This window comes from Chlorocebus sabaeus, chromosome 13 (assembly GCF_047675955.1).
Source record: "Chlorocebus sabaeus isolate Y175 chromosome 13, mChlSab1.0.hap1, whole genome shotgun sequence".
Classification (NCBI taxonomy): domain Eukaryota; kingdom Metazoa; phylum Chordata; class Mammalia; order Primates; family Cercopithecidae; genus Chlorocebus; species Chlorocebus sabaeus.
Window position 1 is genome coordinate 29,373,550 of NC_132916.1, and position 26,735 is coordinate 29,400,284.

At 42.1% G+C, this 26,735-nt stretch overlaps 1 protein-coding gene across 1 annotated transcript in view; it reads right to left on the reverse strand.

Moving 5' to 3' along the window:
* Positions 1 to 5,439: 5,439 nt before the first annotated feature.
* POPDC1 (popeye domain cAMP effector 1) overlaps positions 5,440 to 26,735 on the reverse strand; it is a 38,904-nt gene continuing 17,608 nt past the window's right edge. Inside the window, exons 6-8 of the mRNA XM_008007472.3 lie at positions 24,132 to 24,299; positions 23,126 to 23,267; positions 5,440 to 8,682 (exon numbers count right to left, since the gene is read on the reverse strand). Coding sequence (XP_008005663.1) covers positions 8,558 to 8,682; positions 23,126 to 23,267; positions 24,132 to 24,299 — 435 coding nt within the window. The 3' untranslated portion in view covers positions 5,440 to 8,557. The remainder of the gene's footprint in view (positions 8,683 to 23,125; positions 23,268 to 24,131; positions 24,300 to 26,735) is intronic.

Genomic DNA, 26,735 nt, shown 5'->3' on the forward strand with positions numbered 1-26,735 from the left:
CAATCGTTGTGAAAATACTAAATCATGTATTTTAAATGCAGTCTCTGGTAAATAATAGGCACTCAATACATGCTGTTCTCACTATCTCCCATTACACCTAATTGTTCTTACTAACAAAACATATCAGCCCTAATACGAAAAGTTAGAAGGGATCAGGTGAGAACAACAAAAGTAGTGGGAAGCACATTAAAAAAAAAAAAAAAAAAGGTCCCCAAGACAACAGAAGTGATTCTTTTTTTCTTTTTATGAGATAGGGTCTCATTCCATTGCCCAGAGAGCACTGGACTACAGTGACATGATCTCAACTCACTGCAAGCTCCGCCTCCCAGGCTCAAGTAATCCTCCCACCCCAGCCTCCCAAGTAGCTGGGATTATAGGCATGCACTACCATGCCTGGCTCATTTTTGTATTTTTTTGTAGAGACGGAGTTTCGCCATGTTGGCCAGGCTGGTCTTGAACTCCTGGGCTTGAGGGATCTCCCTGCCTCAGCCTCCCAAAGTCCTGGGATTATAGGCATGAGCCACGGCGCCCGGCCTACAGAAGCAATTTTAAGAGACGTAATGTCTTAGCAGATGAGTGAATTATAGTTCTGTTTTCTGCACAGTGTAGTTGGCCTCCTGGGAGGTTGAACCTGAGGTTTATTCCCTGAGATCGTTCTGAGGTCTTGCCTCAGCCAGTCTCTACACAAATGAAATGATTATAATGTAGTCACCAACAGTTGTGAACAGCTCAGTATGCTTTCCTCATTTGCAGATAAATATCAAGAATTAAATGGCTATCATCACTTCCCCATCCAAGGTCCCTTCTTATAAGAGCTGTTTTACAGTTGTGGGACCTCCATGGACTTGGACGTGAGACAGTTTAGCCCAGTTCAAACCACTTTTGGTTCTGTTGGCCTGCCAATCAAGGAGTCAGAAGGTAAAATTCCGAGTCAAAGTGCTATGTCCTCCTGGGAGCAGGCCCCGTGCACTGGCCCAGCAATGATAAGCACCGTGGCATTCAACAGGCAGCTGGGACGAGCGAATAGACGAAGCAAATCAGAAAGACATAACTAAAAGTGGGAAAGGTGTGAATTTTCTCATGACAGGATGAAGAGGAAAGCTGGGAGAACTTGGAAGTCAGTGGAATACATTTGTCCTCAGTGAATAGCAAGAAAATATTAACATAGTGTTTAACATCCAGGATCCAGCTGGGCACGGTGGCTCATACCTGTAATCTTAGCACTTTGGGAGGCCAAGGTGGGCAGATCACTTGAGTTCAGGAGTTCGAGACCAGCCTGGGGAACACGGTGAGACCCCATCTCAACAAAAATTACAAAAATTAGCCAGGCATAGTGGCACACGCCTCTAGTCCCAGCTTCTCGGGAGGCCAAGGTGGGAGGATCACTGGACCCTGGCAGGTCGAGGCTACAGTGAAATAAGATTGCACCACTGCACTCCAGCCTGGGCAACAGAGCCAGAACCTGTCTTAAAAACAAGCAAACAAACCAAATACAAAAAACACAAAACAAAATCCAAGAGCCAGTGGTACAGCAAGCAAGAGGACGCTGCTATGGATGACACTGGAACTGTGAACATGGCCCAAAACTGGAATGAGAACAAGGCCTAAGCATAGAGTAGGAGTAGAGTAAATAGAAAATAAGTCGATTTCTCAGAGTTGAAGACACAGCCTGAGAAGCATAGTGAGATCCTATCTCTACCAAAAAAAAAAAAAAAAGAAAAAAAAAGTTAGCCAGGCATGCTGGTGTGCACTTGTGGTCCCAGCTATTGGAGAAGTTGATCTGGGAGGATCACTTGAATCCAGGAGTTCAAAGCTGCAGTGAGCTGTGATCACGCCACTGCACTCCAGTCTGGACAACAGAGCAAGAACCTGTCTCTAAAAAAAAAAAAAAAAAAAGAACCAGAGTTGTGAACAGACCACATATATTTGAGACCTGCCAACGTGACCTTGGGTTAATCACTTACCACCTTCTCTGTACCCACCTTCTCTCCCTTCTAAAACGGGGACACAGGGCCTGCCCTCCCACATTGACAGTACTGTTGAGGGTTCAAATAGATAAGTGAAACAGCGTTGCTAGATTCAACAATGATATGAAGAGACATTGAGACCTAAGCAAACGTCCCTGCTGTGGCTGCCATACAACCAACCATATGGTGTGCATAAGCCACAGAGGGCAGCAAAGGAGGGAAGAGCAGATCCACAGAGGTGTGGGAGTTTACCCTGGGGGCACCGCTGGATGAGAAATGCGGGCATTTCAGGTAGAGGTGGGCTCCTGTGTGATGAGTTCAGGGGATGGAGAAGTCACCGCCTTGGCTGGGTGCAGGTGATCGGGTATAGGAAGGGCGTTGGTGGTCATGCAGAGAGTGTGGCCTTTTCTCCACAGGAAAGGAAGCTCCATCGGAAGGTTTTCAATTCTGTTGGCAAATTTTCCAATTATTCCGATAGCAGCACAAAGGTCGACTGGAAAATGCAAGGCCAGAGGTGGAGAAACAAGGTGGGGTTCTATTGCAGGAATCAGGGGAGAGCCACAGGGGCTAGAAACACAGGTGCTTAGAGAACAATGACATTCGTCATTCTGCTTGAAAATAATAAATAACTCATTACATGTTAACATGAAGAACACTTTTCTATTTATAAAATTTATAAAATTACTATTTTATAAAACAAAAAAAGTATACAGTGGCATTGTTTTACGCTTTTGCAATTCTTTTAGAGGTGTGGCTCCATAGAAGAGCTGGATTTTCACATCTGCCCTGCATTCAGTGGATTGTAGCCTATCGTTTTGGTTGAAGTATATGAAGAAAATCTAGTCTCACACAGATTTTGGAAAAGGTAGGAGGACAGATTAAGTACTTTAATAATCTTGAGATAATTGTGGATTTTTTTTTTTTTTTTTGAGACAGAGTCTTGCTCTGTCACCCAGGCTGGAGTTCTGTGGCATGATCTCTGCTCACTGCAGCTTCCGCCTCCTGGGTTCCAGCAATTCTCCTGAGTAGCTGGGATTGTAGGTGCGCACCGCGACACCTGGCTAATTTTTGTTCTTTTAGTAGAGATGTGGTTTTGTCATGTTGCCTGTGCTGGTCTTGAATTCCTGGCCTTAAGTGATCCACCCACCTTGGCCTCCCCAAAGTGTTGGGATTACAGGCGTGAGCCACCATGCCCAGCCAACTGAGGCTATTCTTGATACTACAAGAAACTCTATACTTAATAGTTTCTTTTTTCTTTTTTTTAAGGTCAAGTGAAGCAGTGGGAGTGGAAAAGGAACAATCTTTCGTAAAGGTTGTTTGCAGTGTGGAGTCTGAAACCCTGTTAATGGCAGTTTTGTGCTGCTGCACTGGTCTAGCCTGTGCTTGGAATAGATCTTATATCCATGTGTGTGACTTTATAACATCATGTGTTGATCACTTAAAAAATACTGGCTCACTTATGCAGATCTTTCAAACGTTAACACGTTTCAGAATAAAAGATCCAAAATTCACTCATTTATTATCATTCATTCATTCATTCATTCATGGGGGGTGCAAGGAACGAGGAAAAGAAAAAACCTTAACTAGAAAAATCTTTATGTATTAGGAAGCTGGTAAACTCACAGTGACATCTTCAACTTGGAAATCTGTATCTTCAGCCCAGATCCCTTCACTGAGTTCCAGGCTGACTTACCCAATTGCCTGCTTGACATCTCTTCATTATTCTCAAGGCCCCTCAAACTTACCATGAAGAAAACATACTCAGACTTTGCATTCAAACCTGGTGCTCTGCCATGTTCCTGGCCAGAGAATCACCAGCAGTAACTTAAGCCAGAAATCTCTGACACGCCTCCCTCACTCTCCACTTCTGTTCCCATGAATAGCCAAGTCCTGTCAGCTTTATCTTCTGGTTGGCTGTAGCCATGTCTGTCCACAGAAAACCCCCAAGTGGACATCAGTGGAGACTCCCCAGCTCTTACAGCACAGTCTTAGGTAAGGGGAAGCTGGTCAAAAGCTGGCTCAGCACAAAGTTCAGGGCTGGAAACCCAGACATCAGGCCTCGATGCCATGGCTGTTGAGTGACAGAATTAATTTCTTTCATGGTGTAAGATGCTCCTTCCATTTGGGCCTATCCTTGAGGCCAACTAGGGTGAGTGTGTTAGATGCCAAGGGCTTGCTACTCAAGGTCAAAAGATGGGCTGTCAAGTTTCCATTCCAATACCTAGGACAGCTTATGGGAGAAAATGTGGGTTTCTCAAAGAATAGAAAGACTGTCCCCCTCGTCCACCACAGAACAGACCCAGGGAGCTCTTCTGACTCCTTCATGTGACTCCTCTTATTGTCGAATCTTAGGAAGCTAGAAGGGAGTGAATGTTCAGATGCAGTGGATAAAAGGCTGAAGTCCACCAAGTCCCGTCAGTAAAACTCTGAAGGCTTCTGCATTGCTGCATCTAGTCAACACTGTCTACGCTGCCTTCTGGCCATTTTTCTTTTTTCACAGTCAAAGCAGCCAGGATGGCAGGACCTTTGAAGTAAGGCATGACCGACCCGTGAGCACTGCCCCTGCTGGTCCGCTCAGAATACAGTGGCCTGCACCAGGGCAGTCCCCACAACCTCGGCCTTCGGGCACAGCATTCGAACAAGCTAGATACATGGAAGAGGGATGAAATAAAAAATACACACATTTTCTAAGTAAGAAATTTATTTGATCAAGTGGCAATATATGAAGATATTTTAAACTATAAGGCTGTATCCAGACAAAAAGCATCTTTATTATAAAGTAAGTGTTATCAATTTAAATGGCACCTAAAATCAAAGAATGAGTTTCCTATAAAGGTCTGTATAAAGCTTTCATAAAATCCTCATGTATTTTAAAACTAGGTTGCAAGTGTAACAGAAAAACCTATAAACAGTACTTAAAAGCAGATTTCTTAAAATTTATGATACCTACAGTGTGTCACTATAGACAGTATTTGGGGGGCTCTGTGACAATCAAACATGGCTGCCGTGAGTAAGGGAGCGTGTCCCCTGAGGAGCAGAACTGAAGTGGTGATTACGCCTCAGCCTCGAGCTCCCCGCACAGCATCCTACCATTCCAAATTCTTGGGACTTTGAATTGAGAATTACTAAAAGAGGTGGTGGGAAACCAGGATTGGAAAGAGGGAAGGGAGAGGAAACCAAGGCATGCCAGGATCAAAGATATCTATAAAGCAGCTTTATAAATGACCAAGAAAATGGGTTTCTAAAACCTACAAAATGGTGAGACCTTGGGGCTGCAACATGGCATCTGAGAAGAGGATGATACCACGCCCTGCTGGGAGGGGCTGACCTGCATGCCAGGTGCTTGGCTTGGAGCCACCACACGCAACAGCATGAAACTTCCTCTGCAGTGCCAAGTCATTACCTGGAAACACTGGGGACAGGTCAGTGTGTAGGTTATACCAGCTTTCCCCAAAGATTTTTCCAGCAACCAAGTGACTCTGTCTTTGGGGCTGTGATGGGAGCTGACATGGAGGAATCTGCAGCTCCAGGTTCTAAGATCAAGAGAGCTTCAGACAAGTGGGAACACCAGATATAAAAAGAGTGACATACACACACTGTTAGCAGCAAAACGCAAAGGTGTCCAATGATTAAAATGAAATTGAGTGACAGGGAGAAATGGAGAAGATTCCAGAGAGACAGGGATGATAACTAAAAATAATTATATAGCACCCATTATTACTAATTTATTTTAGCATCACTGTAGATTTATATAGTGTCTATGCTATTAGTTTAGTAAATATAAATATTTATGAGGGATTTCAAAATATTTTAAATGACATATACATTCTAATATAAATATTACACTCTAGATTCATACAACTGAGTTGATGTTACATTTAAAAGTAGTAGATATGGGGTTGTATATGGAGTAACTTTTGCAGACCATTTTCTGAACTTTGATCATTCAGCTAAGTAAAGGCCAAAAAACACAGGAAGCATCTTACTGGGAACTTTGGCAGCAAACATGTTTTTATCTATGTATTTATGCATTATACAAAGATATACTTATTCATTTGTATAAATGAATTTAAAGTACTCCATAGGAGATCTTACATTTAAAACACTTTTCTGTCTTCTTATCTGCTTCTTTGCAATCAAGTCTATATGGGAGGGCTTCTCAATGCCTTATACCTTTTTTCAGAGTCTCACTGTCTTCCTTAGAAGTGTGTATTTAAAAATAGTTTCATGTTTCCCATTCAGGCTAAGTGGCTCTTTTAAGAGTCCTAACCTTGAGATTACAATCTTCCCATTGAGACACTGATACACACACACACTTTAATAAAAACAGTAAATGGTCTTATGTCACCTACTTTTAGCAGTGTGCTTTTAAAAAAGGTTTGTTCCCAGCATTACAGAAAATAATCTCCAAACACATTCATTACTCCATTATTTTCTACTCAGGGAAGGATGTTACATCTAACGACTGTATAGAGTGATTCTGTAAATTAGTCTTATGCATGTGTAAAATAAATGGGTTGCCTAACTTTACCCCAGTGGGTACAGGAAAGTAGTATCGGCTATGATGTCACAGTCACACCTGTGCTCACAGGTACAGGGAGACAGTGAGAGTGAGAGCGTGAGAGAGAGTTCAACCTGAGAGAGCTTTATAATTTCAAAGCCTAGGCTGTCATTCACCTTTGCTTCATTTCTCCAAAACAAGTTCCTAATTTAGCTACCTGAAGAAATTGCTGCAGCAGTACAGTGAAAGCAGCTTTTGTTTTGAAATAGGGTCTCACTGTGTTGTCCAGGCTAGAGTGCGGTGGTGTGATCTGGGCTCACTGCAACCTCAACCTCCCAGGTTCAAGCGAACCTCCTACCTTAGCCTTCTGAGTAGCTGGGACTACAGGCGTGCACCACCAGGCCCAGCTAATTTTGTTTGTAGAGATGGGGTTTAGCCATGTTGCCCAGGCTGGTCTCGCCCAGGCTGGTCTTGAAGTCCTAGGCTTAAGTAATCCATCCAGCTTGGCCTCCCAAAGTGCTGTGATTACAGGTGTGAGCCACCGTGTCCAGTCGACAGTGGCCTTTTTACTGTGATGTCAATAAACCAACATCTGATGAAGATGTCAGGAACTGGATTCAGAGTCTGTGTAAATTTTCTCAATGAGTGACCGAGCATGTGAATTTAACTCAAATGAAATTACTAAAATAATTGCTTTAAAAACATATTTAGGAAAATGAGGTGACCCTAGATGAGCTTATTTATATGCCTCCTCTAACAGAAATCACCTCATGGGAAGAGTTGCTGCTTTTGGCTCAGTTCACCTGAAAACAATTTCATTTGGAACTTTTCTTAGCCGTTTAACCTAACAGGGGACTGACTCAAAGTTGGTTCTAGTGGATGAAGCAAAAGAGACATGACCAGCATGGCCAATCAACGAGCTTCACTCAACGGAGTGTCCTGGCCAAGTGCCACAGCCACGCTGACCAGACACACTGACCAGTTATGCATTTCCCACCAGCCAAACGCCACTGTTTACTAAACCATGATTTCAGTAGAAAAGAGAGCTCTGGAATGAAGGCCCTCACTGCAGTATCTGGGTTGGGTGTCCACAGCCTGGCCTGTGGTAAACCCTCTGCCCTCCACTGTGTTCACGTTCACGGCTCTGGCACTGGGGCATCTGGCACTTTTTAAAAAGTGACGTCTCTGCCTCTAGATGAACAATCTGGAACTTCAGAATACAGACCAAAGAATGAAGCGGATCTTTCAGTCACCTCACCCTGTGGTACCTGCCCAGCCATTTAACTCCCCTGTCCTCCCAACATACATAAAGTGTTTCCCACACCCGTGTGTGCAGAACAAGGTGACTCCAAATCCCAAGGAAGTTGAGTTTGGCTGGAGGTTAACCCCATGCTCAGAAACCCATCTGTTATCTTTCCAGCTTCAGGTTTCAGAGCAATTTATAAATGGCATAATACAAGGGTAATGTGAGTCAAGTCTGAGAGTTGTGTTCATTATCAAGTTATCGACACAGAGCCCAACTAAGTAAGGTGATCCAGTGGGGTAATACTTCCGGCCTGGGAGAAAAATAAAACCAGTCAAATCACACCTTTCTCTAAAACGTCCCATTACAAAATATGGAATAAAGTTTGAGATTCCATGCTTTTTCACGTTACCTTAGCCTCAAATTTAAACTTACATTGTTTGTTAAAATTATCAAACGGACAACCCCATTGCCATGGAACAAAAAAGACCGTGAGGAAAAAGAATCACAACTTGGAAAAAAGTAAGTGAAAAGGCATTGAGAGAGTGCTAAGATTTGTTAAGTTAAAACAACAATATATCTAGAAAAGACTGTGAAAATATATATCTCAAAAGAGAACAAGGCATAGTCAGAAGGCTCAGTAAAACAATTACTTTAAAAGCTGACTAATCAAAAGGGTAAGTGAAAGAACCCTTCCATCCTTGACCCTTCCTCACTTCCTCCCTCAGACACTACCAGTCTGGATGCACTAAAGCAGAAGAACCTAAAAGCCACGAAAAAGTGCTGGTATTTTTCAGGATCTCTTCAAGACATGTTCTGTCTTGGTAACCCGAATTCTCTCTCTGATCAAGGCAGCTGATGGACTTTCAATGTATTTGGAGATGCCGGTTCAAAGACCTCATCGTCATCTTCTGCTCCTTCTTCTATCGGTTTCATCTTGGCAGAGGCTCGCTGGTGTGGGGATGACACATCTGTGGAAAGATACAGGAGGGAAAACCACTGAAGGCACAGTCTGCCCAGACACTGGTGTGATGTATCAATTATAAATTCCAACTGGAAAACAAAACTGTAGGAACCTATCACTAGTACCAAGAACACAATTTCCAGAAACCATTCTATTTCAATCCAGCATGTCAGGAAAACCACCAAGTCAAGAACAGACTCTCAGTCAGGAGCACAGATGAGGGACAGATTCCACCGCACATGCTTGGATGATCTGAGCTGCTCAAATATATTCAGTTCCCAGGGATTTGCCCCACAGTCTGTTTAGGACTCAAAATGCATGTTCCTACATTAATATCATATGTGGGTGTTTGGGTTTCATATTAGCCCTTGAAAGTTGATTTAACTCCTAATTTCCCCAAAGAATACTTCTATTCTAAAATTATGGAACCTATCGCCATCTGTAATATCACCTAAAACACATTTCTTGCCTCCACCATGGAGTCCAGCCACTCCCTGGGCTGATACGCAAAGGAGAAAGGGGAAGAGGAAGAAAGGCCAGGCATTCAGGAGGGAAGAGTCGAGCGGAGGAAACACAATCCCAGGTAGCAGCAGGAGAAAACGCATCCCCAGGGCCTTTTAGGATGCCATTTAATCAAAGGAACCAGGCAACAATTCATTCATTCAGTCACTCACTGGCTCCTGCATTCACCAAATGCTTATCGAGCATCTACCATGGATACCATGCTTGGTGTAGAAGAAAATACTATCTAAAAGTAAGAGTAGAAGTCATTATCAATAGGCCTCTCAAGGTGCCTAATGAGCAGCTAACGTGACTGCATGAACTCCCCTCCTTACAGTCGCCACCATCACTGTCAGGATCCATGTTGTCTAGGTTTCCACCTGCTCCGCCCACACCCATCTCCCTGCTGCCCAGTCACAGGGTGGAGTGGCATTCAGGCAGCCCACAAATGCTGAACTCAGCTGGGGAGAAGGTTGATGGTGGACGGACACGGGGTGAAACCTGGCTCTTTCAATACGTGCTAACAGCAAAAGCGAGTGGAGGATCTATTAAGACATGAAGCAGATCTGCCACAAGATGACCACAGAAGTTTGTCAAGATCAGCTGTCATTCACTGGCAGGAGTCAGGAGCAGACAGCCGGGCTGGCCAGCACAGGGAGAATGCCAAACCAGCAAGGAGGGCCATGGGCCCTGAGCATGCCACACGGCCGCTCCTGGAGGGAGGCTAAGACAGCAGCAAAGGCTTTGCCCTGGCACTCAGTCATGAATGAGTGGTCATTCCTGGCCCCTGGTATGGCACAGGGGGAGGGAGCATGCAGAGTGGTCAAGACCAGAGGCTCAGGAAACAGTTCCAGGGTTCAAATCCCTACTCTGCAACCTGCGCTCAATTACAATACCTTTCTAGGCCTCTGTTTCCGTATCTATAAAAAGGGGATATTCTTAGGATCTGCTCCATGGGATTGTTGGAAGGATTAAACTGAATAATGCATACGATGTGCTTAGCAGGGTGTTAGGCCTACAGAACATATGACTAAATGTCATTTCTTATTAACTGTCCAGTCACTGCCGAACATCTGGGGAAATGCTACTACCAGTCACATCTTCTAACATAAGAAAATATGCAGGGCTAGACTGTGGTACAGCTAATGCATACTTGCTGTACATATATGGAAACTGTTCACTTATAGACATTCACAGCAAAAATACTGAGTTTCTTGAAGGACAACTACTGACATAAACTGTAGAAAAGAAGCGTCTAATAAAATGGTCCAAGAACCCAGTTCTGCATAGGGCACAGCATGGGAAGTTCTCAGGCGAGTTCTTCCCCTTTCCCAGCGACATCAAACACACCAAACACAACCTTTACTTCACGTCTACTCAAATGGCAGTGAATACTATCTGTGTGACCTTGGACAAGTTGCTTTACTTCTTTGTGCCTTAATTTCCTTGTCTGTAACATAGGAATAATAACAGCACCTATTTCATATGGTTGTTATAAGGATAAAACAGCTTGATATTTGTAAAGTTCTTAGATCAGTGCCTGGGATGTAATAATCACTTTGTAAATATTTGTAAGAATGTAAAAATCGATTACTATGGTCTTTGGAAGGCTATGGACTTAATAATGAGAAAATCTGTTACAATTCATCATTGCTCATCAGAACGGTCAATAAAGGAAGTAGGCCTTGTGCTCAAATGGGGGTTTGTGTTTCTCAATCTTAGCTCTCTTGAGTGTAGCAAAATTGTCTTTACAAACAAAAAAATAGCCCTGGCTTCTATCATATTTTTAGCCTTAAGTTATCATTGGGTCTCATAAAATATTAACTTAGGCTGAGTATCTACAATGAGACAAAACTCTCAGAACAAACAATAAGATGGCATGTCTCAGAGCATTAAACTAAATCAATAATAAATCGTATTTAGACATAATTGTATAAAAGCTTAACAGAAACAAACCCAGTTTATTTCGTCTGAGGAAGTAGGACTAACTGGTTTCTAGTTTTTAAGCTCACCTATCAAACCAGGAGGGACATCCTACAGTTATATTGAGGCAGCTATCTATACTCTGGAGCCACAGTGATATCTGACCCTCCCAACTCTCTCACCTATCCTTGCATTTTTTTTCACTGAGAGAAAATGAAGGGAGGACTCAACACAAAAGGAAATGGTTAAGTAACAACTTCCCAAGAGTTTTCAGCTTTTCTGTGAACGAATTTATTCTACTCCCACCATGTTTGCTGGGGAAGAAGAAGAGCTGTGGAACTTACTATACAACATTAAAGGGATAATAAGGGTCATTCACAATCCTTGGGGTGACATCCAGGGTCCTCCAAGTTGGGCCTCCCTCCCTCTTCCAGTCCAAGCTCTTGCAAACTCACTACTCTTCAAATCCAGTCCATACTCCTCTTTTCATCTTGCTTTTTTTCCTCTACTTGGAATGGTTCCTTCGCTCCCATCCCTAACCACCAAACTCCTATCGTTTCCTCAAGCAGGGTTCAAACTCCACGTCCTTCATGTGTAACCCTCCCTGACTCCGGTGGGAAGATTCTACCCTCTTCATCTCAATAGCTTCAGCCCTTACATGTTCTGTGTCACATTGTGGTTAGAGTACTTGTATCTCTTTCTTATTAGAAAACAGGCATCCTGAATGCTGTAACCAAGGCCTCTTTTCTCCTGCAGCCTCACAGAAGTACCCCACACATAGCCAGGACCTTGATAATGTCCTTAAGTACACAGTGATGAAAAAAATCTCTCCTCTGAAAGGTCACATAGGGAACCTCAGAAAGGATCCTGAGGATGAGGGAAAAAGACATGGGTATCACCTATAATCTCTGGCAGGTCTCCCAGTGGGGCATCGCCAGCATTCCTCAAGCACAGGCAGGCTTCAGGGTCCCATAAATCTCATTAGGAAAAGGGACTGTCATCATTCCACTCTGTAGCGTGTCCCCTGAAGGAAATCACTTTGGTAGAATTGATTCAACACTGCTTAGCGCATGGACAAGAACACTGTTCTCTCAAGGGAATATCAATAGGCTTAATAGCACCATCACCTGCTACAATGTTTTCATCCAATAAGTAAAAGGAATCAGGGAGTGACCACAAGGTGCTAGACAATGGGTTAAATGTTGGGGAAATAAAAAGGAATCACACCTGGTCTTTCATGCTGTCTTATTTTATTTCTCAGAAACTCAAAGCACTTTTCAGAGCAATTCACCCAAACCACATCTGTACTATTATTTCTACTGTACATTCAGAAGCTAAAGCAAAGACATCCGTGAAAAAAAAAAACAGAGAGAGGTGGATGCCATGAATGAGCTTATTTCTCGCCAGGGCGTGAACCACTTAGAACACATCCTAGAAGGAGCAGAGGTGTCCTGTTAGCTAAGATCAGGGAGCCCTAACCGCCTAGAAAGATGGAATTCTTCTACCAAAGTTCTTGACTCACTTTCATTTCAAGCTTTGTGGCTATGAATCTGCAATTCCCCTGGCAAGTCCCTGTCCTTACAACAACATTGCCTTGTTGCTTTTTCCACCATGGTACACACACTGGCAGAGAGGAGCACAGCCCAACCTGTCACTTCCAGGGACTACCCGGTGCCAGCTGGCTGCCAACCCCTCACTTGGAATCAGAATCACAGTGTCCACTCTTTGTACCAACCCGTTAGCCTGGCCTTCTGTACCACTGAGGGCCAAGTATAACATTCACATCCAGGAAGACAAAAGGATCACCTGCCCTGCCTCGGCATCTGCAACTGTCATGGCCACCAGAAAGGCAGGCTTTGAGGAGTGAGGGGCTCACCTGGCCCCTAGACATGGGCTCTCTGGCCTCATCAGGAGACTTACTGGTTCAATGGAAAGACCCAGAGTCCATCCCTATATAGCTGGAAATTATTTCTTTGAAGCCCTAATACATCCAAAACCAATTTGTAGTATGAACAAAAAAAAAAAAAAAAAAATGAGGGAATATTGTATTTCAAGGGAATGCTCTTCCATTTCACAAGTTGAACATTAATAAATAACTTCTCCAGGTGTGCCTGGTTTTTCACTAATTTTATGTACTCATGGATCATCAGATATTTGCCCAGAGGCCCAACTATCTACTAGAGATGTGAGAACATGAGAGGAGAGAGGAAAAAATAGAGCTTATCTTTAGTTAAGTGCTTTTTCAAATCACTTGTGTCCTTCAAGGATGTTACTGTAAGGTTCCTGATCTCTGTAGAATGCTTTACTCTGCATTTATTCCCAATTGTAGAGGGGCAAATAATTCCATATCCATAAATTTCCCAGAAAATTGATTCTTAGTTTTCTATTAAAACTATTTTTACAGTTGGGAGGCAGAGTGGTTAACTCCATCCTGTTGTATTTACTGTGATCAGGAAAAGACTTTGGTAGTAATTTTTTTTCCGTTAGCTATAATCACCTTCTACCTACCAGTTAATACATTTTATTATGAAAGCATATAAACAGTATCATACTGAACTGCAATCCAGACTTAACAGGTGTGAAACTGTTAAACAGTTACGTCAAGAGTTACTGTTGCTGGAGGGATGTTTCATATTAGACCAAGCGGCAAAAAAATCCTCTGCTCAAAGGACTTCCACAAGGACCAAGGCATGGAGAAGGTGCAGCCAGCGGAGCAGAATTGTGCTCTGGGCTGTCTGCCACAGTCGCAGTATGTTCAGGTGGGAAACAGAACTGTGGCACCAGGCTGCCGTGCTGAGGGTGAGAAAGAAAAACTCCAAGTCAAGGCCACTGAGCACATGTGGAAGACTGAGACAGCAGTGAGAGCCCTGAGCTAAACAGTGGACACCTCTGCTTCTGCCGGGTGACCACCGGCAGAAGGGGGTGACCAAACCATGGGCTCTCACAAGGGGATTCAGATACGGCCAGCAGAATCTCTCCTGGGCAGAACCGTTCAGACAGCAGCTAGGGCTGGGTGCTGGTTAGGAAGGAGGGGAACCCATCGTTAAGACCCACTCCATGTCCCTGAGGGTCACCGGCTACAAGGGCAGACGAAACATCAACCTCGGTGGAGGGCAGGCTGGGGCTGCCCTGCAGATCCTTCTCTGTCTTCCAGAGTCTTGAGTTAAAGAACCATAGAAGGCCTTACACAACCTTTTTTTTAGTTTAAAATGTTTGTGGGTACATAGTGGATATATATATTTATGAGTTACATGAGATATTTTGATACAGGAATGCAATGTGAAATAATCACATCAGGATAAATAGGCTATCCATCACCTCAAGCATTTATGCTTTGTGTTACGAACAATCCAACTTACTCTCTTAGTTATTTTAAAAAGGTATCTTATTTTTTACTATAGTCATCCTGTTGCGCTAGCAAATACCAGGTCTTATTCATTCTTTCTACCTATATTTTGTATCCATTAACCATCTCCACTTCCCCTCTACCTCCCCCCATCCCCATTACCTTTTCCAGCCTCTGATAACCATCCTTCTACTCTCTCTGTCCTAGAGTTCAGTTCTTTTAGTTTTTAGCTTCTACAAATATGTGAGAACATGTGAAGTTTGTCTTTCTGTGCCTGGTTTATTTCACTTAACATAATGAGAGCAGGCCTTTTTATACATGAACCAGGGAGCTCTTACATGACAGTCAAATCTCTGGCACACAGGGTAAGAAAAAATGAGGTAAGATTCTGTCCCTATTAATCTTATTTCTATTTCAGTGTGCTTCTAATTACAGGAGGGCCTGAGGGCCTCTCCTAGGAAGTAAAAGTAAACATTTGCTGTTCTTAAATCCAGAGTGAAGGTCATGCCTTTTCCAGAGGATGAACAAACTATCTCAAATCTGAGCTTCAAATAAGTAGAGTACCATGATGTGAAATTTGTCAGGTGACTTTTATCCTTGCTTAAGAAACACACTTTTTAAAAAGGAGCAACATTTCTGTAAGCTAATATAATGTGCTAAGATTTTCTTTTCTCTCCTGTTAACTTTAATGATGTTTGCTCCATTTCTTTCAAAACGTTATTATTTTTATTATGTTTAACCATCTGGCCAACTGCTTTAGCAAGTAATTAAAAACCTACAGGAGTTTAGAATTTTAATTAGATTGTACAATTTCTGAAGAATGGGAATGGGGAAGGCTTTAATGGCTTTTTTTTTTTTTTCTGGAAAGAATTATTTCTTTTCCTGTCTTTGCTTATTATATCCTAAGATTTTTTTTTAATTGAGGAAACTGAGTTTGAATTGAAGCTTTCTGAACAACAATACTGAAGGGTAGCTTTGGCCTGTGCACCAAATGTTTCCTTCAATACACTCAGCACCAGCACTGAGGAACTCAAGCAAAGCACAAAAATTAGGGCAAATGCGGAGGTTGGAGTAGCTCAGTGGGTCCCGTAATGAGGTCTACTCGGCCCCAAGAGCACATTCTCATATCAGTCCCTAACTACCCGGATGCACCATCAGGGCCTTGAGCTGCAGAGCACAAGGTGTGGTGTGAGCAACCAAAGAGGAGCAAAAGTGCTGCGGCCTCTTCCTGCTCACAAAGAAGACACAGCATAGAGCAGAAGGTGAATGAACCCAGGAGAAAAGTGAGGGCAGGATCCAGGCTGGCAGCCATGCAACAGCCTGGAGGACAATCTGTCCAGGATGAGGCTGGAGGACGACAGCCTCTGTAAGGAAAATCTCTAGGAAAAATGGGACACAGAACTGGGAGAAAGGATATAAGGACAGAAAAGGCAAGGATAAGAAAAAAGGAAGGCAACTAGAAATGCCCGTAGAAACAATAAGCAGTATGAAAAGGCAGGTTTCAAACAAAGGACAACCACTCAGAGACTTGAAGAAAAAATGAAATGGGCTTTACCTAAAAGAGAGAATGAGGAAGAAGCCTGAAGACCCCAGGGATATGGTGAATAAGATGTGTCCCACAACAGCAAGGCAATGAAACAACTTTAGGGGAAAAAAGAGAGTCAAGGCATAAAGTAAACCGTGGCATGATTGTCATGTTGTATATGAAAGAAGAATCCACTTGAACTTGATTTTTAGAAACAGTCTCCTTTGAACAGAACAAGAGTCATGACATTGGAAACAGAAATAAATGTAAGCATTGCCCACTACTTGGTTCTACATAAAGCACAATAATCTCAACATTGTTTATTTGTCTTAGACTTTGTGGAACAATTCATAGACAAAGGCTATTTGCAGTTATAAAAGAGAACATATAACAACTTGACCATTTCAAAGTAAAAGAAGAGACCCAGAACAGTTAGAAGGTAGAAGGGGGAAGAATAAGAAAGTAGGGATGCTAATGTCCTCACCTTTTAAAAAAATTATTTTTTTGGAGCAGGGTCTCACTCTGTGCCCAGGCTGGAATGCAGTGGCACAATCTTGGCTCACTGCAACTTCAACCTCCTCAGGCTCAGGTGGTCCTCAGTCTCCTGAGTAGCTGGGATTACAGGCACAGGCAGGCCACCATGCCCAGCTAGTTTTTGTATGTTTTGTAGAGACAGGGTTTCGCCATGTTGACCAGGCTGGTCTTGAACTCCTGGGCTCAAGTGATCTGCCCGCTTTGGCCTTCAAAAGTGTAGGGACTACAGGAGTGAGCCATTGGGCCTAGCCCTAATGTCCCTCACCTTTAAAATTAGTCCAGCAAGAAGAAGAAACAGAGATTTAAGTGCATTGTTTAATGTTACAAAGTTAAACAATAAAAGAACAAAAACTAGTGACCTCGCCATGTTGAGCAGAAAGCGGAGGGGAAGTTAGAAGTGAGCTAAGTAGGTCAGTAGATGAAAGTTACTAAGTCCACCTAGAGTTGGTAAGAAGGCAGTCACTTGCCTGGAATCCCAGTACTTTGGGAGGCCAAGACGGACAGATCACTGGAGCCCAGGAATTTGAGACCAGCCGGGGCAACATAGCAAGACCTGGTCTCTACAAAAAAAATATAAAAATCAGCCAGGCATGGTGGCACGCACCTGTAGTCCCAGCCACTCGGAAGGCTGAGGCGGGAGGACATCTTGAGCCTGGGAGGTAGAGGATGCAGTGAGCTGTGATGGTGCCACTGCACTCTAGCCTGGATGACAGAGTGAGACCCTTTCTCAAAAAAAAAAAGAAAAAAAAAAAAAAAAAAGATTAGCACTGTGGGTACAAGTGTTTCAAAGTGATTGTTCCTTGGGAGTAGGACTAAGATCAGCTTGGAGGGGAGTCAGTTCTTTTCATTATAAGGTTTTTTTAACCACATGATATCTATGTATATTAACTTGATAATTTTAAAAAATTTGACTAACAGACTAAAAATGTACAACTGTATAAAATACCTTCAGATAAGATTTTACAGGTAAGAAAATGCTGCGTGAGGATAGAAGTCCCCTCCTGGGGCGAGGAGGGAGGCACTGGCATGAGAGAGCATAGCCTCTACTGGCTGGGGGAGACAGGGTCACACTCCTAAGCCTAAAAACGGAAAATGAAACACCCACCTCATAGGGTGGTTGCGAGGATTAAATGAGAACCTGGATGAAAGTGGTCAGGATGTGTCAGCTGCTACAGCAGTAGGTGAATATCCCCAAACAAGTTTATGCTCACACTGATCTCCCTAAACTGCACTTTACTCATCTACAAAATGAGGGTATTGCTTTTCTCTAGCCATCTTGGTATGTCTGAGAATTGTTCAGGCTCATCTCCCAGAAACCTGCTGCCTAATCACATCTTTCTACCTCTCTGCAGAATTCATGTAAAGCTTATTGTTTGTAAGTTTATGGTTGCTCACAACAGGAATGAAATACAAATTGAGCTGAACAGATTATTTCACGAAACCAGCCTCGAAACTAAGAAAGCTGTAATGGCTTTTTGCATCTTTCCAGGTAAATAAACACAGAAGAGAACCAAGAGAAACCCATTAGTTTCTCTCAGACATATTGCTCGCCTTTTCAGACTGCAAGCTAACTAAATATTTGTACAACTAGGTCATATGACATTAGTAGACTGTCCACAGCAGCATCTTTTTTTTTTCTTTGAGACAGGGTCTCACTCTTTCACCCAGGCTGGAGTGCAGTGGCAAGACCATGGCTCACTGCAGCCTAGATCTCCCAGGCTAAAGTGGTCCTCTTAGCTCAGTCCCCTAAGTAGCTGGGACCACAGGCGCATGCCACCACCTCCAGATAATTAAAAAATTTTTTGTAGAGGGGGGGTCTCGCTATGTTGCCCATGCTCGTCTTGAACTCCTGGGGTCAAGAGATCCTCCTGCCTTGGCCTCCCAAAGTGCTGGGATTATAGGCGTAAGCCAGTGTGCCTGGCCAATGTAGTACTGTCTTGACACTAATAACAAACAAAATACTTACAAAGATCTTAATAAGAAACATCTCTCTAAACATCTCACAGCATCTTTAAAAACAACATAATTTTTATTTCATGAAAAAAGACATGGTTTAAACTAACAAGCTTTTTCAAAGATGAGTTCCAACTGATTGCATTGCCTATATTGTCTTGTGATTTAAAAAAAAATCCAAATGATAAGTTATTTAACCTCAATTAACTAAAATACAGTTCTGTAACATTCAAGGAAACATATGTCTTCCTGTTACCATAGCAATGCCTGAGCTGGGCAGCACTTACTACTGATGGAATTGCGAATACAATCCATCTGTGTGAATGTGTGTGTTTTATACATGAAGGGAGCTAAGGAGGAGAGAAGATGACAAGAAGATGACAACAAGGTACCCTGACGAGCAACACCTTGGTCCAGGAGCCAAGAGAAGAAAGCTTTCCTACATACACTGGCACTAAAGATTCTCACACATCTCATACAGCTTGTCTCTTCCTCTCTTCCTATCTCACTATGTTCCATGTTTGCAAACATGAAACCCAGTAAACGAAGCAATGAGAAAGTGAAAGAGTTAAATGAATTCTGAACTACTGAAAAAACAGAGAGAAAAATGACTTTTTCTCAGACTATCTCATGACTTCACTTTCTTCCCTTTAAATGACAATGTGGAGTGGGAATACAGAATCTGTGTGGAAAGGAGTAGAGACCTTGCTGCGGATTTAGCGTTGTGTGGCATGTATAAAAGCAGAGTACAACATGAGAAATGGGAGCAGCAGCAATTTCATTAAAACAGGTCACTTAGTTTTCCTCCACCTTTTTCTGATCCGTATTTCTGTTTCACTGAACATTTGCTGTGTAAATTTATGAAGTATATTTGTCGCATTACTGATTGAGATCTTTAAAGTAGCCTTTACCAGAAGTTATGCAAGCTTCTAGACCCAACTACCAGGCAGATGAGAAAGACAAGAACACCATAATCACCACCATAGGGATGAACTCAGCAAAATTCCAGAAGGTGGAAAATTCTACAGCCTCCCTACTCAAAGCGTAGTTCACAGAACAGCCACACTGGTATCACCTGGGCACTGGTTAAACCTGTGGACTCCCAAACCCCCGCCCCAGCCTGCTACATCAGGATCTTTAATAAGATCTCCAGGTGATTCATATGCACATTTAAGAATCTGTTGTTCTACAGGACAAATCAAAAAACCCAAATAAAAACATATGCAGAAACACACACACAGAGACAGAGAGAGACTAGAAAGGGAGCCCCGAGGTGTAGCGGCTGAATGCAATGTGCCCATGTTATTCAGATCATGATTCGAAAAATAATTATAAATATTCATATGCATGTTAATGTTTAAATCGACCTAGGTTTGGGTTAATGAATAGGTGGAACAATGTAAAAAGGTTTAAGGAAATACATAAGGTATATTTAATTTTGTATGGAGTGACACTGCTTGTAATTCTGTAAGTACTCTAACTAAAAGCTAAATGACACTGGAGATTATCATTGGATAATTTCACATGTTCCTAAGTAGGATCCTGGTACTCCAGTGCTAAGAATAAAGCAAAAATGTTCACTGAAGTGGATTACATTAACCCATCTACAAAAACCTATCTGCAGCACTACTTGATCACAAGGAAGGATTCAGGGGATGACAGGTTACCCCAGAAAAGTAGGTGGGAGTTGACAAAAAGTGGTTTGGGATAAGTCACTACCTTCACCAACTCTAGGTGGACTCATCTGCAAGGAGGCGAACAATAACAGTTCCTGTGCCTAGCTCACATAGCTGTCAGGTTCAAATGCAAGAACGGATGTGAGGGTGACCTGTACATCTAAAAACACAAGTCAACTGCTACGTGCATTTAAAAAAACCACAGAGGTAATCTGGTCTACAAGCATGAGCTTCTGTTTTTCTTTTTCTGTTTTCTTTTTGATACAGGGTCTCACTCTGTCACCCAGGCTTCGGTGCAGTGGCTCAATTATGGCTCACTGCAACCTTGACTTCCCTGGCTCAAGCAATCCTCTCACCTCAGCCTCCCAAGAAGATGAAATCACAGACATGTATCACTATGCCTGGATAATTTTTTAATTTTTTTGTAGAGAAGGGGTCTTATTACATTGCCCAGGCTAGTCTTGAACTCCTGGGCTCAAGCGATCCTCCAGCCTCAACCTCCCAAAGTGCTGAGACTACAGGTGTGAGGCACTGTGCCTGGCCAAACATGAGCTTTGGAATCAGACAGGATCCCTAGGTTTGTATTGCAGAACCAGTCACTATGGAATAGGAGCAAGTGAATAAGCATCTCATATTCCCAATTTCCTCATCTGTAAAATGACATAACACCTGCTATAGTAGACTGTGTTATAGTCCAGCTTTCCACCTGCTTTGTTTCTCATTAGCCCCTTCACAGCCCTTCAGGAGGGTTAAATGATCTATCCATTGATGTTGGTTCTGGCAAGTGACTTCTGTGGCCCAAGGAACATGCACGGAAGAGCTACTTGCTCCTTTGGAGCAGGAGCTTTAACAGCCATCTTGTAAATCTGCCACCACTGTCTTCCCTCTGCAGTTACAATGGCAGTGACCCAGATGGCAGCTGGTCCTTTGGCTGAGTCCCAAGAGCAGGGAAGTGCAGCTCCCGACCTTCATGTAAGCTTTAGTTAATACCTTCAAAAAGTTACTATGCAGGCCAGGTGCAGTGGCTCACACCTGAAATCCCAGCACTTTGGGAGGCCGAGGCAGGTGGGATCCTCCTGCCTCAGCCTGTTGAGTAGTTAGGACTACAGGCCTGCACCATGACGCCCAGCAATTTTTTTTTATTTTTATAGAGACAAAGTTCCCTTGAGCCCAGGAGTTCAAGGCTGCAGTGACCTGTAATTGTGCCACTGCACTCCAGCCTGGGTGACAAAAAGCGACCCTGCCTCAAAAACAAAAATAAACACAAAAAACAAAAAACAAACAAACAAAACAATCCCCCAACCCCACCAAAAAAAAAAAAAACAAACAAAAAACAGGAGATGAAATTCTTGTATGAAAGGTGACCTCCAAAAATATTAGAAGGAAAACGACATTCTTATCATCAAGATGTTGAGGCAGAGAGAATTCTGTACAAGCCTTTATTAAAACAACTCTTTTGTCTTTAAGTCTTTCAGCATAATTTAGTTGCTTTTTCACAACTTACTATTCTTTGTCCAATTCACTATAAACTGTTTAATTGCTTTTTCAGGTCTTCATTTCCTTATGAAAGCTTTTGTGCCATGTAAAACCTGTATGAGCTTTTAACACAAACTCACACAACTTGTATTAAATGTGTATCCTTTTCTCTTGTTAATCTGTCTTATGTCAATTTAATTCTCAGGTCCAGCCCAAAAACAACCCTAAAAGGGAAGAGGTAAAGTTTTTTCTTTCCTACACACCAATTATATGGCCTTGTAAATTCCAGCCTCTCCTGACTATGTAATACTTAAAATCCCCAATCTAACTTATCTAAGGCATACAAAGTTACAAGATCCATTTACACAAAGAATTGTTTAATGTGTTTGCATTTTTTAAAAGTTAATTTGGTTTAAAATACAATTGGAAATACAAATAGTTTTTAATTCATGCAATGGAAGAATGTCTGCCTTTTTGCTATTTCATATGAATTTGTTCAAAGTTTTTATACTATCATTCTTAGACTAATTCTTAATATTAAGCATTTAATGCTTAATTTAGTTTTTCTCATTTTACTTACTAATTTTCAACATCTGGGTTGTTTGTGCTACTTAAAATGTTTTGAAACAATCTAAACTATGGAAGAATCCTGGAAAATGTGCCTCTGGGCAGGTGTGTGAATGAGGTAACTCACAAGGGTGTTTAGTGATCTCCTTCATCTTTGGGAATATTCCAGTTCCCAATCACTTTTTAACTCATGGCACTCATACTGAGATAACTAGCCAGCAGCAGAACATCCAGCATTTATTTGTCCACCATTTTTCAAAACATTTCTGGGTCTAGATCTTCACTCTAACTAAAGTCATGAAAGTAACAAAACCAAATGGCAACAAAACCAAACAAAACAAAAGCAACAAAACCAAACCATGTGAACTCTTTCAGAGTATTCTGGTGAGCCACTATTTTTTTTTTTTTTTTGAGACGGAATCTCACTCTGTTGCCCAGGCTGGCGTGCAGTGGTGCGATCTCGGCTCACTGCAGGCTCCACCTCCCAGGTTCACGCCATTCTCCTGCCTCAGCCTCCCTAGTAGCTGGGACTACAGGTGCCCACCACCACGCCCAGCTATTTTTTTTTTGTATTTTTAGTAGAGATGGGGTTTCACCGTATTAGGATGGTCTCGATCTCCTGACCTTGTGATTTGCCCACCTCAGCCTCCCAAAGTGCTGGGATTACAGGCATAAGCCACTGTGCCCAGCCGGTGAGCCACTATTTAAGCCAAGTATATGGCAAAACCAGTGAACAATTTCTGAAACAGAAATAAGAGTTCTAAAGTTGGCTTTTAGCTCATACGCAATATGGGGGTAATGCTAAACAAAATTTGATTGTTTTTGTTGTTACCTTTAGGTTGCCAAATAGTTACCTGCAAAGTTATTTTTCTAATCAAAGTTGTCATTTGTCTATGTCCAGAGATATCCATCAGAACTCTGGAGTAGTATCAGTTTTAGGATAACTTACGAAGAGAGGACATGCTGGAGGTACCCCGAAGAAACTGGTGCAAGCCGTCGTCACTGTCACTGGAGCTGGCTATACTGTTCCTCATTTCCAACATGGAGATCTGTGTGCAGAGGCTGAGCTGATGTTCCAGCTTTTTGGCTTTCTACAAAGCAAAGTTTTAAGCTTTCTGAGATTTATGGGAGTTGAATCATATATTCCATTTAAGCAGCATGTACTTTTCTGAGAAATATGCCAGGGCATAAAAAAAGAATACCGATACATATTGGGTGACCAACAAACATAAGCTATGATTTTTATTATTAGTTATTACTATAAATATATTATAAAAAATCAAATATACTTAGTAGCCTATTTATAATAAGCTAAATCATTAACTGAAATAAGCACCAGCTTAATTTGATAAACAGCCCAGACAAGATGATTTTGAAAGGGCACATATACTCAATTGTCACTGGGTAACAGTACTTATCAGAGAAATGACGTTTTTAAAAATTCTCTCTTCTAATCATTTTCTTTCCAAAAAGATACGGGAAAATTAAGATCAAATTGCAAACTGTTGACGATCTATGCAGCTCTACACCTCTCTTTTCACTTTCTGGCCTGACCTGAAGATATGCAAGACTGGAAGACAGCAGGGTTCGAAGGCCAACTTCCTGATCGCTGGGGTCTGTCAGCCTTTCTCTGTCTGCAAACCTCCAGTTGCCCTGTCCTCCCTAACCTACTCCATCCTCTACCCCCTCTTACTCCTTTACCATCTTCCTTAACATGCTCTTGATGAAGAGGGTGCCTTATCACCATAAACACTAGTCCCTGACAGTTATAGACTCCTTACTAAGTAACAGCAAATCTAATCATTACAAAATACTTTCTCCTCTCAAGATTACAAGTATCCCCAGTGCATTTAACATATGACTAGTTACTAAAAATTCAGGAAAACATATTTCATAAAGTGAAATATACCTCACATACATATTTATTTAACAAAATAAACTCAGAAAACACTTACTTTATCATTTAAGGTGGGATCATTCAATGAGTAGAGCTTATTTGTAATGTCTTTTCCAATAAGATACCTAAAGATTTCATACAAGAAAGGTTCTGATTCCAGAAAGTATGTTAATCTTTCTCTTGACCAGCATAAAAATCTGCAGTTATCGTCTGCAATAATGGTGACCTGCCAAAGAAACAAGCATGCAAAGAATAAAGTACTTCTATGTATATGAATTATGACTATAGTGATTTAGAAGAGAAAAGTAGGAATGATTTAGTGGACATTATCATAGCAATGATTTATCAAATTAAATTAAGACTTAATGCACACAAGCTTCTATATGTATAAAATTATGTTTTTACAAAAGCAATCTGCAGACTAAATAAAAGCAAATTCTCTGGGTTTCATTGTTGTTTTGTTTTGTGAGGTCTGGTGACAGAAGAATGGCCATTGTATTGTTACCGCTGCCAGAGCATGTATTCAACTGAGGATGCCACTGGACATATGACTTACATGAAATATTTCTTTACACCCTGTACATTACAATGAAGTTCAAAAATACAGCTTCAAGCAGATGAACTGAGGTAAGATTCATGAGGAAAGTTATAGATGGAAGACCTTCTGCCCATCCAGCTCTGCAAATATACACTAAAGACTGAGAAAACTTCAAGGGCCCCCGGCTGTTGCTGATGAATATGGTTGGTGAGGGTTCTTCTGTCATAGGTGTTTCTCGAGTGTCACATTTCAAGGTTAGATCCAGGGTAGCCCATTCGAGATATTCACAGACAACCCTGAATTAGCTCAGAACTTGAAATCATACCCCCTTTCCTTCAGTATTGTACATAGGAAAGCAGAAAGGTACTATAACTGCACAACACAGAGCTCAAGCATCCCTCAAATAAATCCCTCTGCCAGAGTGAGGGGCCATGTCCTCACAACTCAGTGTCAGGAAGCCCCTCCTCCCATGTAGTCCTCTTCTATCAGTTAACACTCCTGTAAGCTTCATTATGGCTTAAATCCTATCATTAAATCCAAGCTCATCAATTGACAAATCTGCCTGTTCTAAGCACTGTGAAGCCAGGGATTGTCTATCTTCATGTCTGTCTGAATGCCTGACTTCCAACATGGAGTGGTGCTCAATGCATGACGATTGTATGAAGGACTTAAGCAAATGAACACCACGACATGGCAAAACCCTGGCTCTACAAAACATACACAAATTAGCTGGACATGGTGGCATGTGCCTGTAGTTCCAGTTACTTGGGAGGCTGAGGTGGGAGGATCACCTGAGCCCAGGAAGGTCGAGGCTGTAGTGAACCATGATCACACAACTACACTCGATCATACAGGGGCAGCAGGAGATCCCTGGGTGACAGCACGAGACCTCATCTCAAAAACAAAAACAAAACAAATGAGCACAAATACTGTAGAAGGCAAAAACCAATGTCTGTCCTAATAAAAGGTTTGTTAAACTGACATCCAGTCGTAGCTGAGCCTCAGAGCAAATGTTTCCAAAGAAGCTCTGTCCCTTTTGTCACAAAAGTAAACACATTTCAGAGGACAAGGGGGTATGTATGTACGTCTACCAAGACAGAAAACGAAAAACCCAGTTTGTCTCCTTACTTCAACAAGCTGAAATCTGATCGTTGGCAAATTAAGAATGTCCGGCTACTTTAAAAAGTGGTGTCAAGGTTCCTAGGGAAAAAAGCTTGTGTTTTTTTACTATATCAAAAGTAGGAATTTCCAAAACCAAACGAATTTGTTTTTAAGAAATGCATCAGTGTCTGAGACACTAAATTTCATTCATTCTTTCGATATACATTACTATGCATGTACTTTATGCTAGATACTCTTCAAGGTATGAAGTTACAATGGTGAACAAGAAAGACAAGACGCTTGCCCCGTGAAGCTTACATTCTAGTGGAGAAGGATGATAATTAATAAAGAAATATGACCATTTCAGGTGGCAGTAAGTGTTCTGACAACTATAGAACAGGGGAAAGTGGTCGAGAATGACTAGGGGGTGACAGTCACACATAATGCCACTCACTTTGTATATGTACTTTTAAACTTTAAGGTGCTTTCATATCTATCATGTAAGTGGATCCTCAAAAGTCTGTTTAAAATAAGACAAGTAATATTAATCTCCATTTTTCAGATGCCAAATGCGAAGGACCAAAAAACTCACAAACACATATTAATTAGTGGTAGAGTGGCTCTACAAAACATACAAAAATTAGCTGGGCCTGCTGGCATGTGCCTATAGTCCCAGCTAACTTGGGAGGCTGAGATGGGCAGATCACTTGAGGCCAGGAGCTCGAGATCAGCCTGGGCCAACATGGTGAAACCCCGTCTCTACTAAAAGTACAAAAAATTAGCCAGGCATGGTGGCAGGCGCCTGTAAACCCAGCTATTCAGGAGGCTGAGGCACAATAATCCCTTGAACCGGGAGGCGGAGCTTGCAGTGAGCCGAGATGGCGCCGCTGCACTCCAGCCTGGGGACAGAGTGAGACTCCATCTCCAAAAAAAAAAATTAGTGGTACTGTGAGCACTTTTGACTTTCAGCCCAAATGTATTTTCCCACCAGGTCAAAATCTACCCGATATACCCAATACTCAT